General features: G+C 50.8%; 2 protein-coding genes across 5 annotated transcripts in view; one reads left to right on the top strand and one right to left on the bottom strand.

Moving 5' to 3' along the window:
* lamb3 (laminin subunit beta 3) overlaps positions 1–20,803 on the bottom strand; it is an 89,284-nt gene that overhangs the window by 60,893 nt on the left and 7,588 nt on the right. The window contains exons 2-3 of one of the 4 annotated variants that reach the window (XM_078420254.1): positions 12,563–12,672; positions 10,751–10,848 (exon numbers count right to left, since the gene is read on the bottom strand). In XM_078420254.1, coding sequence (XP_078276380.1) covers positions 10,751–10,816 — 66 coding nt within the window. In that variant the 5' untranslated portion in view covers positions 10,817–10,848; positions 12,563–12,672. Of the gene's footprint in view, positions 1–638; positions 764–4,869; positions 4,984–7,614; positions 7,728–10,750; positions 10,849–12,562; positions 12,673–20,803 lie in introns of those variants that run through there. The other 3 variants (XM_078420255.1, XM_078420257.1, XM_078420256.1) reach the window with 3 other exon arrangements.
* g0s2 (G0/G1 switch 2) lies at positions 5,327–8,149 on the top strand. The gene is made up of 2 exons (XM_078420261.1): positions 5,327–5,614; positions 7,694–8,149. Exon 2 carries the CDS (start codon positions 7,701–7,703, stop codon positions 7,974–7,976), a length of 276 nt encoding a protein of 91 aa, XP_078276387.1. The 5' UTR covers positions 5,327–5,614; positions 7,694–7,700; the 3' UTR covers positions 7,977–8,149.

The following is a 20,803-nucleotide window of genomic DNA, read 5'->3' as shown; positions in this document are numbered from 1 at the left end:
GGCAACATCCTGGTAGATCTTCCCCGCACCCTTCCCAGTTCCCGACACTCTTCCACCTTTCTCCAGTGTGGCCCAGCGCATCTGTTCAACACAGGCCTGGACAGAGTGGACGTGGAGAGGATGTTTCCACTAGTGGGAGAGTCTAGGACCAGAGGGCACAGCCTCAGAATTAAAGGGCGTTCTTTTAGGAAGGAGATGAGGAGAAATTTCTTTGGTCAGAGGGTTGTGAATCTGTGGAATTCTTTGCCACAGACGGCTGTGGAGGCCACAAGTCAGTGGATATTTTTAAGGCAGAGATAGATAAATTCTTGATTAGTGCAGGCGTCACGTGGTATGATCTAATTCTGCTCCAATTCCTTATGACCTTACGAGGACCACAAGGAAGGTCCAAAGACCAAGCTGGGTTTGAGAGCTGGGATGAGGGGACTTGTTTACCGTGAACAAACATGCCACGGGAGCAGGAGTTTCACCAGCTTTGCTGACCTTTGTGCCAACGAATGTGCACTGTGGAACATGGGCTGCTGCATAAAGATTCCGACAAAATAAACAGGAAAATAAAATACTTTTAAACAAAACAAGGATTTTGCCAGGTAGCGATGAATAATGCTTACCACCTCACGAATGGCACACAAACTCACGTGGGACTTGTTTTCTTACAGCAGGTTTTTATGCAGTTATTACAGATGTGGTTCATTACAGAGATTAAGGGGTGATCTTATGTTCATAAGTTCTAGGAGCAGAATTAGGCCATTCTGCCCATCAAGTCCACTCCGCCATTCAATCACGGCTGATCTATCTCTCCCTCCTAACCCCATTCTCCTGCCTTCTCCCCATAACCTCTGACATCCGCACTAATCAAGAATCCATCTATCTCAGCTTTAAAAATACCCATTGACTTGGCCTCCACAGCCTTCTGTGGCAACAAATTCCACAGATTCACCGCCCTCTGGCTAAAGAAATTCCTCTTCATCTCTTTTCTAAAGATATGTCCTTTAAATCTGAGGCTTTAACCTCTGTTCCTCGACTCTCCCACTAGTGGAAACATCCTCTCCACATCCACTCTATCCAGGCCTTTCATGTAGTGGTGTCTTCAGTCATGAGGGGGGTAGATTGGGTGAACACAGTCTTTTTCCCAAACTAGGGGAATTATGAATTGGAGGACATAGGTTTAAGGTGAAGGGGGAAAGATTTAATCGGAACCTGAGGGGCAACATTTTCACACACAGAGGGTGGTGGGTATGGAACAAGATGAGGTAGTTGAGGCAGTATTGACACCTAAACGACACATGGACAGGTCCATGGATAGGGAAGGTTTAGACGGTCATGGGGCAAACACCGGCAGGTGGGGGTAGTGTAGGTGGGACAACTTGGTCTGACTGGACGGGATGGGCCGAATGGCCTGTTTGTGTGCTGAGGTTTGCCAGAAAGTTTCATGGATTCGGGGGCATTAACGACAGAGAGAGGGAGGACAGACTTGGATTGTTTTCTCCGGAATGCCAGAGGTTGCAGAGACCTGATAGAACTGTATAACATTATGGGAGGCATAGATAGGGTAGACAGTCACAACTATTTTCCCCAGGGTGGAAATGGGAAAGACGAGGGCAGAGCATGAAGGCGAGGCATGATGTGGGGGGCAAGTGTTTCACACAGAGGGGGGTGGGGGCCTGGAACATGCTGCCAGGGGTGGGGGTGGAGGCAGATACGATACTGGTGTTTAAGAGGCTTTTAGACAGGCACGTGGATATGCAGGGAATGGAGGGACATGGACCACGTGCAGACAGACGAGATTAGTTGAACTTGGCATCATTGTGGGCACGGTCATTGTGGGCCGAAGGGCCTGTTCCTGCGCTGTTCTGCTCTGTGTTCTGAGTAAGAACCCCCTTTGTTTTTCGTTGTCGGTACATAAGACAATTAAACACTCTTGACTCTAAATTACTAATCTCGTTTCGGGGAGGTCAGCTGCTCTTGGCTTGCCCCCCCCCCCCCCACCCCCCACTCCCCACTCCCCACTCCCCACTCCCCCCACCCAGGTCGGAGCTGACCCGGTCTGTTTCCCCGCTGTGTCTCTACTAAACTAAAATAAAAACTAGAAAACATAGGCGGTCTGGAAAAGAGCAAGGACCGTGTGCATCAACCGCACAGTGGCACGGAACCATGGAATTATACAGAGTAGTGCTGTGGTGTGAAAGGCAATATTGCTAATGCTCTGTTTACTAAGGTCAGTTACAGACAGGTCCCTGGTACACATTGCATACACAATGATTGGTGCCAGTAACTAATTTACTGGATTGTTTTCAAACGTTTCTCACCAGTAGGATTCCAGGACACATTTATAACTTATGACTGCAACGCTGGAGTTTCCCCATTGGTGTTTTAGTTTAGCTTAGTTAGCTTGGTTTAGTTTTTAGTTAGTCTAGTTAAGTTAGATTAACCTAGAAACATAGAAAATAGGAGCAGGAGTAGGCCATTCGGTCCTTCGAGCCAGCACCGCCATTCAATATGATCATGGCTGATCATCCACAATCAGTACCCCGTTCCTGCTTTCTCCCCACACCCCTTGATTCCGTTAGCCCTAAGAGCTAAATCTAACTCTCTCATGAAAACATCTAGTTTAGTCAGTTGAGTTTATTGTCACCTGTACCGAGGTACAGTGAAAAGGTTTTGTTACGTGCTAACCCAGCAGAAAGACTGGACCTGATCCCAACCGATCCATCCACAGTGTACAGATGATACAGGATAAAGCAAATAACATCAATAACATTTAGTGCAAGATAAAGCCAGGAAGTCCGATCAAAGATAGTCCAAGTAGTGTAAGAAAATAACTGCAGATGCTGGTACAAATCGAAGGTATTTATTCACAAAATGCTGGAGTGACTCAGCAGGTCAGGCAGCATCTCTGGAGAGAAGGAATGGGTGACGTTTCGGGTCGAGACCCTTCTTCAGACTGACGAAGGGTCTCGACCCGAAACGTCGCCCATTCCTTTACTCCTGAGATGCTGCCTGACCTGCTGAGTTACTCCAGCATTTTGTGAATAAAGATAGTCCGAGGGTCTCCAATGAGGTGGACAGTAGCTCAGGCCCATTCTCAGGTTGTGGTGGAATGATTTTATGGATAGTGGCTAGATATCCGTGCAGTTACGTGGGCTAGAAGCTCATCCTTTAGACTTTAGAGATACAGCGCGGAAACAGACCATTCGGCCGACTGAGTCCGCTCCGACCAGCGGTCCCAGTACTGGGACTGTCCTACACACACTGGGGGCAATTTACAGGAAACAAGTAACCCACAAACCTGCATGTCATTGGAGAGTAGGGGGAAACCAGAGCACTGGGAGAAAACCCACGCGGTCACGGGGAGAACGTGCAGACTCCGTACAGACAGCGCCCGGAGTCAGGATCGAACCCCCTGTCCCGCCTTGCCGCCCATCCGATCCCTGCTTGGCATTTAAAAACTCCTCTAAACGCCAGTACCAGGATGCGGGGATTTCTCCCATCAGTACCTGTTCAGCGAGATCTCTCTGTGTCGCCCTCTGTCCCCTCCTGCCCCGCTCACTAAGGTGCAAGGGCAGCATCGACCCAACGTGCCCATGCGAACCAGATGCCCCAGCTACACCTGTCCTACCTGCCTGCGTGGCCCATCTCCCACTAAACCTGCCCGCTCCCTACTGCCGGTCCACTCTGCCCGCTCCCTACTGCCGGTCCACTCTGCCCGCTCCCTACTGCCGGTCCAAATGCCTTTTAATTCCACCAATCCTCCATTCGCCTCATCTCCCCGCTCTAATCCCACCCTTCGCCTCCATTCCAGGGGGTGTACAGAGGCCAGTTGACCCAAAAGCTTCTTAGGATATTGGAGGAACCCGGAGCATCCGGAGCAAGCCTGTGCAGTCACATGAAGAACATGCAAACTCCACACGGACAGCACTGGAAGCCACATTGGTGAACAGGACACCTTCAGGAAGGAGATGAGGAGGAATTTCTTTAGTCAGAGGGCGGTGAATCTGTGGGATTCTTTGCCACAGGCGGCTGTGGAGGCCACAAGTCAGGGGGTATTCTTAAAGTGCAGATTGATAGATTCCTGATCAGTGCGGGTGTCAGGGGTTATGGGGAGAAGGCAGGAGAATGGGGTTAGGAGGGAGAGATAGATCAGCCGTGACTGAATGGTGGAGTAGACTTGATGGGCCGAATGGCCTACTTCTGTTCTATGACTCAAAGTTATAAAGTCATACAGCATAGAAACCGGCCATTCGGCCAAACTTTCCCACATTGACCAAGGTGCCCCATCTATACTAGCACATTGCGTACATTCTTCTAGATCTCGCTCCATCCCCGTCTATCTCTCTCGTTTCCCTCTCCCCTGACTCTCAGCCTGAAGGAGGGTCTCGACCCAAAACGTTACCTATCCATGTTCTCCACAGATGCTGCCTGACCCGCTGAGTTACTCCGGCACTCTGTGTCTGTCTAAGGCTGAGGATGGGGCCCGGGTATCTGGTGTTGCGGGGCTGCGGTCACTGTGGGTGGGGGGATCATTTACACGGTGACTGTCAGCGACCTCCAGAGAGGAACAGACACAGAGAGAGTGAGAGAGAGAGAGTGAGAGAGCGAGAGAGAGAGTGAGAGAGTGAGAGAGAGAGTGAGGGGGAGAGAAAGTGACAGAGTGAGTGAGAGAGAGTGACAGAGTGAGAGAGTAAGGGGGAGAGAGAGTGAGTGAGAGACAGAGAGTGAGTGAGAGAGGGCGAGAGAGAGGGAGAGAGAGTGAGAGGGCGAGAGAGAGAGTGAGAGGGCGAGAGAGAGAGTGAGAGGGCGAGAGAGAGGGAGAGTGCCAGAGTAACAGCGGGCCAGGCAGCATCACGCACGGCAGAGTTGCCGCCTTACAGTGAATGCAGCGCCGGGGACTCAGGTTCCATCCCGACTACCCGCGCTGTCTGTACGGAGTTTGTATGTTCTCCCCGTGACCTGCGTGGGTTTTCTCCGGGCGCTCCGGTTTCCTCCCACACTCCAAAGACGTGCAGGTTTGTAGATGAATTGGCGTGGTATGAATGTAAACTGTCCCTAGTGTGTGTGTAGGATAGTGTCAGTGTGCGGGGATCGGTGGGCGGCACGGAGCCGGTGGGGCCGAAGGGCCTGTTCCCGCGCTGTGTCTCTAAATCTAAAACATCTGTGGGGAGAAGGAATGGGCGAGACCCTTCTTCACACTGGAACACTCTGCAGGCAGAAGGCGCGCCCCCGCCCCTCCAGCACCGTGCACGCGCCCGGCGCGCCCCGCCTCCCCCCCCGGCAACGTGCACGAGCCCGGCGCGTTCACGGCGGAGCCGCCAATAAAAGCAGCGCCGGGGCGGGCGAGATGGACAGAGCGCGGTGCGGGGCCGAGACACTGGACACTGGATACCCGGCACTGGACACCCGGCACTGGACACCCGGCACTGGACACCCGGCACTGGACACCCGGCACTGGACACCCGGCACTGGACACCCGGCACTGGACACCCGGCACTGGACACCCGGCACTGGACACCCGGCACTGGACACCCGGCACTGGACACCCGGCACTGGACACCCGGCACTGGACACTGGACACCAGGCACTGGATACTGGACACTAGACAGCGCACACTGAGCTGGTGAGTGTCCCATCTCCGCTGCATTCATGTGGCGCCCGGCCCCGCCGTTTGAGGCTAAAGCGCTGCCCACGCCGCTGGTCCCGGCACCCCCATCCCCACCCTTTGCCCCATCCCCAGCCTCCACACCCACCCTCCACACCCACCCACCGCGCCGGGCCGGGCCGGGCCGGGCCGCCCACGCCAGCAGCAACAACACGGGGCATCCCCCGACACACACACGAGAGAAGGAATGGGTGACGTTTTGGATCGAGACCCTTCTTCAGACTGAAACGTCACCCATCCCTTCTCTCCACAGATGCTGCCCGACCCACTGAGTTACTCCAGCACTCTGTGTCCATCTCCTTATCAGATTCCACATCTGTACCCTGTTGGCGTCTCAATTGATCGCCTCCAGAGAATCCAAAGTGTGGGTCGCCTGGGCTTGTATTCACTGCAATTTAGAAGGATGAGAGGGGATCATAGAAACATATAAAATTCTTAAGGGATTGGACAGGCTGGATGCAGGAAAAAATGTTCCCGATGTTGGTGGAGTCCAGAACCAGGGGTCACAGTTTAAGAATAAGGGGTAGGCCATTTAGCACTGAGGCGAGGGAAAACTTCACCCAGAGAGTTGTGAATTTGTGGAATTCTCTGCCACAGAAGGCAGTGGAGGCCAATTAACTGGATGTTTTCAAGAGAGAGTTAGATTTAGCTCTTAGGGCTAACGGAATCAAGGGGTATGGGGAGAAAGCAGGAACGGGGTACTGATTGTGGATGATCAGCCATGATCATACTGAATGGCAGTGCTGGCTCGAAGGGCCGAATGGCCTCCACCTGCACCTGTTCTCTATGTTTCTAATCTCCACCCTCCGCCCCCACACCAGACTCCTCTGCCAATCAACCCACTCCCCACCCAGAGACACAAGGAACTGCAGGTGCTGGAATCTTGACCAAAAACACAAAGCACTGGAGGAACTCGAAGGGTCAGGCAGCATCTACAGAGGGAAAGAATGGGTGACGTTTTGAGTGGGGACCCTCTTTCAGACCCTTCCCTTTGCATCCATCTATCACTTGTGCACAAGATAGACACAAACGTCACCTGTTCTTTTTCTCCAGAGATGCTGCCTGAGTCGCTGAGTTACTCCAGCACTCTGTGTCCACCTTTCATCTGTCACCTTCCAGGGCTTTCCCCACCCCTCTTTCAACTATCTCCCCTCTACTCCAGCCCTGAAGAGGGGTCCCGGCTCGAAACGTTGCCTGTCCATTCCCTCCAGGGATGTTGCCTGACCACCTGATGTAGGAAGTGAAATGTGGAACTAGAGAGAGGGGTGGAAGGGGACAGGACAGGGAGGTGGGACCTGGAATGGGTCGGGGTGGTGAGGAGGAGAGGGCTGACTGGGGATCGATGGCCCTGGGTCGACCAGGAGGAGGAGGTGGAGGTGACTGAGATTGGAGGTCTTGAGGGGCCTGAGCTACAGGGAGTGGATGGGACTTTACTCTGTGAAGTGCAGGAGCCCGAGGGTAAAAGACACAAAGTGCTGGAGGAACTGAAGCACACCAACACCTCTACTTAAGGTCATAAGTGATAGGAGAAGAATTAGGCCATTCGGCCCATCAATTCAAATCCGCCATTCAATCATGGCAGATCTATCTCTCCCTTCTAACCCCATTCTCCTGCCTTAACCCCATAACCCTTGGCACCCGTACTAATCAAGAATCTTCCCCGCCTTAAAAATATCCACTGACTTTGTTTCCAGAGCCTTCTATGGCAAAGAATTCCACATATTCACCACCCTCTGACTAAAGTGGTCACTGTACCTCAGTACACGTGACAATAAACTAACTTAATGTGTAGGAAGGAACTGCAGATGCTGGTTTAAATCGAAGATAGACACAAAATGCTGGAGTAACTCAGCGGGACAGGCAGCATCTTGGGAGAGAAAGAATGGGTGACGTTTCGGGTTGAGAACCTTCTTCAGATTCTAATAACGAGACTAATGGTAACTCAAATGTCACTGTACCTTAATTGGTATGTGTGACAATAAACTGTATCTTGAAGTTGTTTGTGTCAATGTCTTCTTCTTCTGTGTCCTGTTGCAGAGTTGGGATGGGGACAGTCAGTGAGCTGGTCCCGTTTGCCCGGGAGATACTGAGCCAGAGACCCAATGGGAAGATGGTGAGGATCTACGCGGTGGGCACTGCGTTGGCACTGATCGGTGCGGTGCTGGGCTTGCTGGAGACCGTGTGCTCACCGTTCACGACGGAGCACGAGTGTCTGCAGGAGGCACCGAGAGACGAAGCACCGCGGGGAGAGCGGCCGGCGGGGAAGGGCACGGAGACACAGGACGCTGGTGTGAGACGTCACCGGAAACATGCCTCGTAATCTCGCCCTGAGGGGCAAGGACTGGCCAAGCGTTCCGTCCAAACCCAAGCCGGGGTTTGGGAACGTGGTCGACAATCGCTGCCATGCAGTGGAGATGTTGCTTTATACCGTTCCCGTGTTCTGTGAACACACGTTTTTATATTCCCGTGCATTGCATTTTTGCATTCAATAAACCGGCATTCTTTTATTTTTTAATCAAATACATGTGAACCCATTTAATTGGTTACGGCTTGTCAGTCAGTCACAGTGAACCTGTCACAGGCCTGGATAGAGTGGATGTGGAGAGGATGTTTCCACTAGTGGGAGAGTCTAGGACCAGAGGGCACAGCCTCAGAATTAAAGGACGTTCCTTTAGGAAGGAGATAAGGAGGAATTTCTTTAGTCAGAGGGTGGTGAATCTGTGGGATTCTTTGCCACAGACGGCTGTGGAGGCCACAAGTCAGTGGGTATATTTAAGTCAAGTCAAGTCAAGTCAATTTTATTTGTATAGCACATTTAAAAACAACCCACGTTGACCAAAGTGCTGTACATCTGATTAGGTACTAAGGAAAAAAATGAAACATACAGTAGCACGCAAACAGTTCACAGCGCCTCCTCAATGAGCCTCAAACGCTAGGGAGTAGAAATAGGTTTTGAGCCTGGACTTAAAGGAGTCGATGGAGGGGGCAGTTCTGATGGGGAGAGGGATGCTGTTCCACAGTCTAGGAGCTGCAACCGCAAAAGCGCGGTCACCCCTGAGCTTAAGCCTAGACCGCGGGATAGTGAGTAGCCCCAAGTCGGCCGACCTGAGGGACCTGGAGTTAGAGAGGGGGGTTAGAAGATTTTTGATGTAGGGGGGGGAATGTCCATTTAGGGCTTTATACGTGAATAGGAGGAGCTTGAAGTTGATTCTGTACCGTACAGGGAGCCGGTGGAGAGAGGCCAGAATCGGGGTGATGTGGTCCCTTTTACGGGTACCCGTCAGGAGTCTCGCTGCGGCGTTTTGGACCAGTTGCAGGCGGGACAGGGAAGATTGGCTGATCCCAGTGTATAGGGAGTTGCAGTAGTCTAGGCGGGAGGAAATGAAAGCGTGAATGATTTTTTCTGTGTCGTCGAATTGGAGGAAATGTTTGATTATAGCTATGGTTCGAAGTTGGAAGAAGCTGGCTTTTACCACAGCGTTGACTTGCTTATCAAATTTTAATGCAGAGTCAAATATCATGCCGAGGTTTTTGACATGCGGTTTGACTAGGCAGGATAGACTTCCAAGACTGCCTGTTATCGATTTGATGGAGTCGGGGGGGCCGAATAGGATGACCTCAGACTTGCTCTCATTTAATTGGAGGAAGTTCTGTGCCATCCAACATTTTATGTCCTCAAGGCAGTGTAAGAGGCTGTTTAAATTTGACTGGTTGTTGGGTTTCAGGGGGAGGTAAAGCTGAGTGTCATCGGCATAGCAGTGGAAAGAAATGCCGTGCCTTTGAATGATTTGGCCAAGGGGGAGCATGTATAGAGAGAAGAGAATGGGGCCTAGGATGGAGCCTTGTGGAACTCCGCAGGAGAGGCTAGCTGGAGCAGAGGAATAACTGCCTATGTTGATGGCGAAACTCCTATCTTTGAGGTACGAAGCGAACCAGCTCAGGGCAGTGCCATCAATGCCAACCGCGTACCGGAGACGGTCAATAATGATGGTGTGGTCCACTGTATCGAACGCTGCGCTGAGGTCGAGAAGGAGCAGGATTGCACAGTCGCCGGTGTCGATGGCGAGAAGCAGGTCGTTGTGTACCTTCAACAAGGCAGACTCTGTGCTGTGGTGGGCTCTGAAACCTGACTGGAAACTTTCCAGGATGGTGTATTGGTGCAGGTAGGGCACTATTTGGTTTAGAATTGCCTTTTCAAGGACTTTTGACAGGAATGGCAGTTTGGAAATGGGTCTGTAGTTGCTAGGCAAGGTGGGGTCTAGGTTAGGTTTTTTCAGTAGGGGCTGGACCACCGCGTGCTTGAAACTGGTTGGAACAGTGCCAGTGGCCAGAGAACTGTTGATAATAGAGAGGATGCTGGGACCGGCTATTGCAATGACATCCTTCAGAAGGGCAGTGGGGGCAGGATCAAGGGGGCAGGTTGCAGGTTTCATAGCGGAGACAAGCTTTGCAAGGGAGGATAGAGTGACGGGTTGGAAGCAGTTAAGGCAGAGATAGATAGATTCTTGATTAGTACAGTTGTCAGGGGTTATGGGGAGAAGGCAGGAGAATGGGGTTAGGAGGGAAAGATAGATCAGCCGTGATTGAATGGTGGAGTAGACTTGATGGGCCGAATGGCCTGATTCTGCTCCTATCACTTATGAGCCCCACAAGTAGTTGGAGTCATTCAGCACAGTCCAGTTTGCCTGTCTTTGACCCATATCCCTCTAAAGCTTTCCGAATCACCTAGTCTTGACGTTGTGCGGCACAGTGGCGCAGTGGTAGAGTTGCTGCCTTACAGCGCCGGAGACTCAGGTTCGATCCTGACTACGGGCGCTGTCTGTACGGAGTTTGTACGTTCTCCCAGTGACCTGCGTGGGTTTTCTCCGAGATCTTCGGTTTCCTCCCACACTCCAAAGACGTGCAGGTTTGTAGATTGATTGGCTTGATATAAATGTAAATTTTTCCTGGTGTGTGTAGGATAGTGTTAGTGTGCGGGGATCGCTGGTCGGCGCGGACTTGGTGGGCCGAAGGGCCTGTTTCCGTCTGTATCTCTAAACTAAAGATTTAAAAGCACAAGGTTTGATTCAGTGTCAGCAGTGATCATATTCTCACCTGAGCCACCTCACCTGTTCTTCCATCTTCCTCGCTGCCGATGATATCTTTAGCAAGAATCTCCATGTGAAGAGAGGAGGTGCAGAGGAGCTGTGTGTCTAAGTTAACAATAACAAACACACATTAAAGGTTTATCTGTTCGGTGCAGTCACTTCTGAGGGTATCTTCCCCCTCTCCCCACTACTAACTAAACACGTTTACAGGGGTGTACAAGATCGTGGGTGGATTAGATAGGGTAAATGCACAGTCTTTTACTCAGAGTAGGGGAATCAAGAACTAGAGGACAGAGGTTTAAGGTGAGTGGGGAAAGATTTAATGGGAACCTGAGGAACCACCTGAGGGTGGTGGGTGTATGGAATGAGCTGCCAGAGGAGGCAGTTGAGGCAGGCACTGTCACAACACATAAGCACATTTGGACAGGTACATGGATAGGACAGGTTTAAAGGGATATGGGCCAAACGCAGGCATGCGGGACCGGTTGGGCCAAAGGGCCTGTTTCCGTGCTGTATGACTCTAAGCAAGGGTTGCCAACTGTCCCGTATTTCGGGCTAAATTGGTTTGTCCCGTACGGGATCGCCCTTGTCTCATATTAGGCCCAGGAGGCGCTGTAGGCCCGGACACTGTAGGCCCGGAGAGTGTAGGTCCGAACTCTGTAGTTCCGGACAGCCTAGGTCCGGACAGCATAGGCCCGGACACTGTAGGCCCGGACAGCGTAGGCCCAGACAGTGTAGGCCTGGACAGCGTAGGCCCGGACAGCATAGGCCCGGACACTGTAGGCCCGGACAGCGTAGGCCCAGACAGTGTAGGCCTGGACACTGTAGGTCCGGACAGTGTAGGCCCGGAGGCCAGGGCGCCGCCTAACGGAGGTTGCCTAGCAACCCGCCTCCCGGCCCGGGCGGCCGCCATTGGTGGAGCGGGTGCACGTGGCCGCTGGCTGGGTGAGGTTACGTGGGGCGCGGGGCGGTGACGTCGCCCATTGTTGTCCTGTATTTGGGAGTGAGGAAGTTGCCACCCCTACCATCTCCCCTGGCAGCACATTCCAGGCACCCACCACCCTCTGTGTAAAACCACTTGCCCCTCTAGTATTTTAAGGATTTACAATATGTCCGGTTTCCAAAGGAGCGTACTCCAGCAGCTGCAGGATATTGATTAATGTCCCGGTCTGTTTGTGGTTGGCATAAGGAAATATTGACCTATCAGAATGTGCAGTACTGTGCAGATTCAGACAGTGATGTTCTACAGTGTTCTCTCCCGCCCGCAAATGCAAACAATATTAGCAGCGCTCGGCACTTTAGGTTCTTGCGTAGGGTCACGGAGTCACACAGTGTGGAAACAGGCCCATCGGCCCAACTAGCCCACACCGCCCAACAATGTCCTAGCTACACTAGTCCCCCCTGCCTGCATTTGGCCCACATCCCTCCAAACCTGTCATATCCATGTACCTGTCTAACTGCTTCTTAAACGTTGTGATAGTCCCAGCCTCAACTACCTCCATGCACGCACCACCCTTTACGTGAAAAAGTTACTCCTCAGATTCCTATTAAATCTTTTCCCCTTCACCTTAAACCCATGTCCTCTGGTCCTCGATTCCCCTACATTGGGCAAGAGACTCTATGCGTCTACCCGATCTGTTCCTCTCATGATTTTGTACACCTCTATAAGATCACCCCTCATCCTCCAGCGCTCCAAGGAATAGAGACCCAGCCTGCCCCAACCTCTCCCTATAGCTCACACCCTCTGGTCCTGGCAACATCCTCGTAAGTATCTATACCTGTCTAAAGTTGGCAGTGGAAACAGGCAGAGAGGAGTTACCTGATCATGGAATTCAACATGCCATGGACAGGCAGAAGTCTCAGCCAGTATTAACGCCAACATCCCATCGTGTTTCACCCTGGGAATCGCATGGAGCCCACATTGGGAACCTGTTTAAATTTATAAAATGTGTTAAAATAAATTTCTTTAAACATAAAATAGAAAATTATTCACACTCCTGGCACCAAAGTGACCAATTAGATTCATTCAGCATAAGATAGGTTCTTGATTAGTGTGGGTGTCGGGGGTTTTTTTTTAATAGATACAGCACGGAAACACAATCCCTTCCCCACCGAGTCCGCGCCGCCCAGCGATCCACGCACATTAACACTAACCTACACCCACTAGGGACAATTTTTACATTTTACCCAGTCAATTAACCTACATACCTGCACGTCTTTGGAGTGTGGGAGGAAACCGAAGATCTCGGAGAAAACCCACACAGGTCACGGGGAGAACGTACAAACTCCGTACAGACGGCGCCCGTAGTCAGGATCGAACCTGAGTCTCAGGCGCTGCATTCGCTGTAAGGCAGCAACTCTACCGCTGCGCCACCGTGCGGAGAAGGCAGGAGAATGGGGTTGAGAGGCAGATAGATCAGCCGTGATTGAATGACGGAGTAGACTCTATGGGCCGAATGGCCTAATCTTGCTCCTATCACTTGTGAACTTATGAGAAGAAAAACAGGCCCTTCGGCCCATCTCTCCATGCCGGCCAAGATGCCCCATCTTGGCAAGTACATGGTTCCATGAAGGTGGCAACACAGGTAGACTGGGTGGTGAAAATGGTGTTTGGCAGGCTGGCCTTCATCAGTCGCGGTACAGAGTACCGGAGTTGGATTGTCATGTCACAGTTGTTCAAGTCACGGTGGCGCAGCGGTAAACATAGAAACATAGAAAATAGGTGCAGGAGTAGGCCATTCGGCCCTTCGAGCCTGCACCGCCATTCAATATGATCATGGCTGATCATCCAACTCAGTATCCTGTACCAGCCTTCTCTCCATACCCCCTGATCCATTTAGCCACAAGGGCCACATCTAACTCCCTCTTAAATATAGCCAATGAACTGGCCTCAACTACCTTCTGTGGTAGAGAATTCCACAGACTCACCACTCTCTGTGTGAAGAAATGTTTTCTCATCTTGGTCCTAAAAGACTTCCCCCTTATCCTTAAGCTGTGACCCTTGGTTCTGGACTTCCCCAACATCGGGAATAATCTTCCCGCATCTAGCCTCTCCAACCCCTTAAGAATTTTATATGTTTCAATAAGATCCCCCCTCAGTCTTCTAAATTCCAGCGAGTACAAGCCTAGTCTATCCAGTCTTTCTTCATATGAAAGTCCTGCCATCCCAGGGATCAATCTGGTGAACCTTCTCTGTACTCCCTCTAAGGCTAGAATGTCTTTCCTCAGTTTAGGAGACCAAAACTGTACACAATACTCCAGGTGCGGTCTCACCAAGGCCCTGTACAACTGCAGCAGAACCTCCCTGCTCCTATACTCAAAACCTCTTGCTATGAATACCAACATACCATTCGCTTTCTTCACTGCCTGCTGCACCTGCATGCTTGCTTTCAATGACTGGTGCACCATGACACCCAGGTCACGTTGCATCTCCCCTTTTCCTAATCGGTCACCATTCAGGTAATACTCTGCTTTCCTGTTCTTGCCGCCAAAGTGGATAACCTCACATTTATCCACATTATATTGCATCTGCCATGCATTTGCCCACTCGCCTAATCTACCCAAGTCACTCTGCAGCCTCCTAGCATCCTCCTCGCAGCTAACACTGCCACCCAGCTTCGTGTCATCCGCAAACTTAGAGATGTTGCATTCAATTCCCTCGTCCAAATCATTAATATATATTGTAAATAACTGGGGTCCCAGCACTGAGCCTTGCGGTACCCCACTAGTCACTGCCTGCCATTCCGAAAAGGACACGTTTATTTCTACTCTTTGCTTCCTGTCCGCCAACCAATTCTCTATCCACCTCAACACTGAACCCCCAATACCGTGTGCTTTAAGTTTGTACACCAATCTCCTATGTGGGACCTTGTCAAAAGCCTTCTGAAAGTCCAGATATAACACCTCGACTGGTTCTCCCTTATCCACTCTACTAGTTACATCCTCGAAAAGTTGAGGCCTTACAGCGCTTGCAGCACCAGAGACCCGGTTCAATACTGACCAAGGGTGCTGTCTGTACGGAGTTTGTACGTTCTCCCTGTGACCTGCGTGGGTTTTCTCCAAGATCTTCGGATTCCTCCCACACCCCAAAGACATACAGGTTTTGTAGGTTAATTGGCTTGGTATAAGTGTAAATTGTCCCTAATGTGTGTAGGATAATGTTCATATGCGGGGATCGCTGTTCGACACGGACTCGGTGGGCTGAAAGGCATTATTCCGTGCTGTATCTCTACACTAAACTAAAACAGCCCACATTTGGAGTACAGTTCTGGTCACCCTGCTATGGGAAGGATGTCATTCGACTGGACTGAGTGCAGACATGATTGTTGGCAGGGCTGGAGGGATGGAGTTACAAGTAGAGGCTGGGACCTTAATCCCCAGAGTGTAGGAGACTGAGGGGTGAACTTACACTGGTGTATAAAATCATGAGGGACATAGGCAGTCTTTTCGCCAGAGTAGAGGAGTCCAGCACTAGAGGGCATACATCTAACGTGAGAGGGGAACGGTTTAAATGAGTCTGAGCGGCAATCTGTTCACACAGATGGTGGTGGGTGTATGGAACGAGTTATCAGAGAAGATTTGGAGATCAGAGGAGGTCTGAAGAATGGTCTCGACCCGAAACGTCATCCATTCTTTCTCTCCAGTGATGCTGCCTGACCCGCTGAGTTACTCCAGCTTTTTGTGTCTACCTTCGAGCTATCAGAGGAGGTAGTTGAGGCTGGAACAATAACAACACTTAAATAATATTTGGATAGGTATACGGATTGGAAAGGTTTGGAGAGAGTGAAATGGAATATTCCACTTGGGTAGCTTACAACCAAAGGTACAAACACTGAAACAGGCACAAGTGCTGGAGTAACTCAGCGGGTCAGGCAGCATCTGTGTAGAACACGGATAGATGACGTTTCACAGAGTGCTGGAGTAACTCAGTGGGTCAGGCAGCATCTGTGGAGAACATGGATAGGTGACGTTTCACAGAGTGCTGGAGTAACTCAGCGGGTCAGGCAGCATCTGTGTAGAACACGGATAGGTGATGTTTCACAGAGTGCTGGAGTAACTCAGCGGGTCAGGCAGCATCTGTGGAGAACATGGATAGGTGACGTTTCACAGAGTGCTGGAGTAACTCAGCGGGTCAGGCAGCATCTGTGGAGAACATGGATAGGTGACGTTTCACAGAGTGCTGGAGTAACTCAGCGGGTCAGGCAGCATCTGTGGAGAACATGGGTAGGTGACGTTTCACAGAGTGCTGGAGTAACTCAGCGGGTCAGGCAGCATCTGTGGAGAACATGGGTATGTTGAGGAGCCTCCATCAGACTGAGAATCTGCAGTTCCTTATTTCTACATCTGGTTTGAAGACTGAACTCACAAGTTCCAAGTACTAGCCCGCTATCCCCCCCGTCCACCCCCACCTGCACGCCTCCTCACCATCACATGTTTCCCCATGCCACCCCGACTAACCAGGCAGGCGTGCGTGCGTTTGGCCAGGCTGGCTACTGGCACTGATCCTCGATCAGGACATGCTGCAGTGTGCTGTGCCAGCTGGCTGGGGCAGAGCACACTGGCCAGCGAGCTGGTGTTGACTTTCTGTTCAGCACAGAGTCCTATGGGTCACTGTTCAGATGGGAGCCCTCGGCTTATCTGTTTCCATCTGCTCCTATCAGACCTCAGCCACACTCGGCGCCTGGAACCTTCCCTCGTATCTGTGGACCTTTCCCACGAAACGCTGCACATTCTTGCATCAGCTCTAACGTCGAATGCTCCAACGAGAAGCTGAATTCCCCCAGCATCTCACTCAATAAGAATAAGTGATAGGAGCAGAATTAGCCCATCAAGTCTACTCCTCCATTCGATCTTGGCTGATCTATCTCTCCCCCCTAATGCCATTGTCCTGCCTTCTCCCCATAACCTCTGACGCCCGTACTGATCAGGAACCTATCAATCTCCCCCTTAAATATATCAATTGATGGCCTCCACAGCTGTCTGTGGCAATGAATTCCACAGATTCACCACCCTCTAAAGAAATTCCTCCTCATCGCCTTTCTAAAGGAACGTCCTTTAATTCTGAGGCTGTGCCCTCTAGTCCTAGACTCTCCCACTAGTGGAAACATTCTCTCCATATCCACTCTATCCAAACCTTTCACTGATGTGAACGTGGGAACTATATATGTGTAGGTATTCCACCCCTGTGCCTGATTTTGCCTGTTCATTAACTTCCCCATACTTTCCCCCAATCTCATAGCCCCACAGAGTGGAAGCAGGCCATTCAGCCCAACTTGCCCATGCCAACCAACATGCCCCATCTACACTTGTCCCACCTGCCTACGTCTAGGACAATGGGGAAAGTGGCAGGGAGGGGTATAAAATCATGAGAGGAATGGATCGGGTAGATGCACAGAATCTGTTGCCCAGAGTACTGCAATTCAGGACCAGAGGACACAGGTTTAAGGTGAAGTGGAAAAGATTCAATAGGAATCTGAGGGGTAACCTTTCCACACAAAGGGTGGTGGTGGGTGTATGGAACGAGCTGCCAGAGGAGGTAGTTGAGGCTGGGACTATCCCAACATTTAAGAAACAGTTAGACAGGAACATGGATAGGACAGGTTGGGAGGGGTATGGACCAAACACGGGCAGTTGGGACTAGTGTAGCTGGGACATGTTGGCAGGTGTGGGCAAGTTGGGCCGAAGGGCCTGTTTCCACACTGTATCAGTCTATGACTCTAATATCCCTCTAAACCTGTCCTATCCACGTACTTATCCAAAGGTTTTTTAAACGTTGTAATAGTCCCAGCCGCAACTAGTTCCTCTGGCAACCCGTTCCATACAACCACCACCCTTTGTGTAAAAAAGTTTCCCCTCTGGTTCCCATTAATCTCCCCCCCCACCTCACCCATTCACACCTGGTCCATTCTTCTTTCTCCACCCATCTGCCAATCACTCCTATCACCTGTATCCACCTATCACTTGCCAGGCTCTGTCTGGCCCACCTCTCTTTTCTAGCTTTGTTCTTCCCAATACACTGGTTTGAAGAGGGGTCCGACCCAAAAAGTTGTCTGTCCATGTTCTCCGCAGATGCTGCCCGACCCGCTGAGTTATTCCAGCACTCTGTGTCCATGTTCTCCACAGATGCTGCCCGACCCGCTGAGCTACTCCAGCACTCTGTGTCCATTTTCTCCACAGATGCTGCCCGACCCACTGAGTTACTCCAGCACTCTGTGTCCATGTTCTCCACAGATGCTGCCCGACCCACTGAGATACTCCAGCACTCTGTGTCCATTTTCTCCACAGATGCTGCCTGACCCGCTGAGTTACTCCAGCACTCTGTGTCCATGTTCTCCACAGACGCTGCCCGACCCGCTGAGTTACTCAAGCCCTTTTTTTGCAAGATCATGCTGTGGCCACTCGGCTGCTGAAAGAGTTGATTGCAGCAGTCATTGGCACGGTATTTGATGGACCTTTGCAGATCCAGATGCACTCTGTACTACAATGAGTGTTTGTACACAGGTGAACTATGCTATCAGCAATGCCTGCCAAAACCCAGTCGCACAAGACCTTTGCTGTTGATCAAAAACTGCGGCCTGTACAATGATTGAACGATTTCCACAGGCTGGCTGCTGTGGTTTGTGAAGACCACCAATGACCAAAGGCAATGAGGTGGACCACAGCCGATGGTCATCTGACCAGGCCCACCCTGAGGCCATGGCAAAGCACACATCTCATTGCGCGTGGGCTTCCTCCGGGTGCTCCGGTTTCCTCCCACATCCCAAAGACGTGCGGGTTTGTAGGTTAATCGGCCCCTCTGTAAACTGCCCCCTGGTGTGGGGGGAGTGGATGAGAAAGTGGGATAACATATAACTAGTGTAAACCGGTGATCGATGGTCGGCATGGACTCGGTGGGCCGAAGGGCCTGTTTCCATGCTGTATCTCTAAACTAAACTAAACTAAACTGAATCACAAAAGAACAATGGCCCCAGCTCTGTACCATGTGGGCACCACTGATCTGAGACCTCAAGCAGAAAAACACTGTGTTTGTGTCTTACCAGAGGAGCTCTATAGGGAGGGGTCACAGAGTGATACAGTGTGGAAACAGGCCCTTCATAGAGTCACAGAGTGATACAGTGTGGAAACAGGCCCCTCATAGAGTCACAGAGTGATACAGTGTGGAAACAGGCCCTTCATAGAGTCACAGAGTGATACAGTGTGGAAACAGGCCCTTCATAGAGTCACAGAGTGATACAGTGTGGAAACAGGCCCCTCATAGAGTCACAGAGTGATACAGTGTGGAAACAGGCCCGACAGCCCAACTTGCCCACACCGGTCAACATGTCCCAGCTACACTAGTCGCACCTGCCTGTGTTTGGTCCACATCCCTCCAAACCTGTCCTATCCATATATCTGTCTAACTCTTTCTTAAAACGTTACGATAGTCCCAGCCTCAACTACTTCCTCTGGCAGCTCGTTCCATACACCCACCACCCTTTGTGTGAAAAGGTTACCCCTCAGGTTCCTATTAAATCTTTTCCCCTTCGCCTTAAACCTATGTCCTCTGGTCCTCATTTCCCCTACTCTGGGCAAGAGACTCTGTGCATCTACCCAATCTATTCCTCTCATGATTTTGTACACCTCTGTAAGATCTCCCCTCATCCTCCTGCGCTCCAAGGAATAGAATCCCAGCCTGCTCAACCTCTCCCGAAAGCTCACACCCTCTAGTCCTGGCAACATCCTCGTAAATCTTCTCTGCGCCCTTTCCAGCTTGACAACATCTTTCCTATAACACGCTGCCCAGAACTGACCACAATACTCTAAATCCTAGGGTCAGGCAGTATCTGTGGAGGGAGTGGGCGGGCAATGCCATTGTATGTGGGATCTTGCTGCGCACAGATTTGCTGTCAACTTTTCTACTTTACTACTCTGCACTGGGGATATGGACCAAACGCAGATAAATGGGACTGGACATAGAAACATAGAAACATAGAAAATAGGTGCAGGAGTAGGCCATTCGGCTCTTCGAGCCTGCACCGCCATTCAATATGATCATGGCTGATCATCCAACTCAGTATCCCGTACCTGCCTTCTCTCCATACCCCCTGATCCCTTTAGCCACAAGGGCCACATCTAATTCCCTCTTAAATATAGCCAATGAACTGGCCTCAACTACCTTCTGTGGCAGAGAATTCCACAGATTCACCACTCTCTGTGTGAAAAAAAACGTTCTCATCTCGGTCCTAAAAGACTTCCCCCTTATCCTTAAACTGTGACCCCTTGTTCTGGACTTCCCCAACATCGGGAACAATCTTCCTGCATCTAGCCTGTCCAACCCCTTAAGAATTTTGTAAGTTTCTATAAGATCCCCCCTCAATTTTCTAAATTCCAGCGAGTACAAGACGACCACCGGGACTAGAATGAATACTTTTGTAACTTTGTCGCCGACTCTTTACAAACTTTGTGTATTGTCTGCAAAACAAAGAATTTCAAGGACCTACGGTGACAATAAAGTATCATCACCATCATCATCACCATCATCATCATCATCATCATCACCATCACCATCACCATCACCATCACCATCACCATCACCATCACCATCATCATCACCATCATCATCACCATCATCACCACCATCATCATCACCATCATCATCATCATCATCACCATCATCATCACCATCATCATCACCATCATCATCATCATCACCATCATCATCACCATCACCATCACCATCATCATCTATCAGCATCATCATCTAGCTTGGAAGAAGGTTCCCAACCCAAAACGTCACCTATCCACGTTCTCCACAGATGCTGCCCGACCCGCTGAGTTACTCCAGCACTCTGTGTTTATCTTTGGTAGAAACCAGCATTTGCAGTTCTTTGTTTCTTTACATTGATGGGGCATGTTGGTCAGCACGGGTAGGTTGGGCCGAAGGGCCTGGTTTCCGTGCTCTGTGACTTCACAACCTGCCTGTGTGTTTCTTTGTTACACCCTGACAGTACAGAAGTGGTACAGAAGTATAAAACTCTTCTTCCATTTGCAAATGAGGTTCTTCTCCACTCCCCTTCACAAG

Source organism: Rhinoraja longicauda, chromosome 24, assembly GCF_053455715.1.
Source record: "Rhinoraja longicauda isolate Sanriku21f chromosome 24, sRhiLon1.1, whole genome shotgun sequence".
Lineage (NCBI taxonomy): Eukaryota > Metazoa > Chordata > Chondrichthyes > Rajiformes > Arhynchobatidae > Rhinoraja > Rhinoraja longicauda.
Note: the sequence above shows the minus strand (reverse complement) of the source record. Positions and strands in the feature narration are given on the sequence as shown.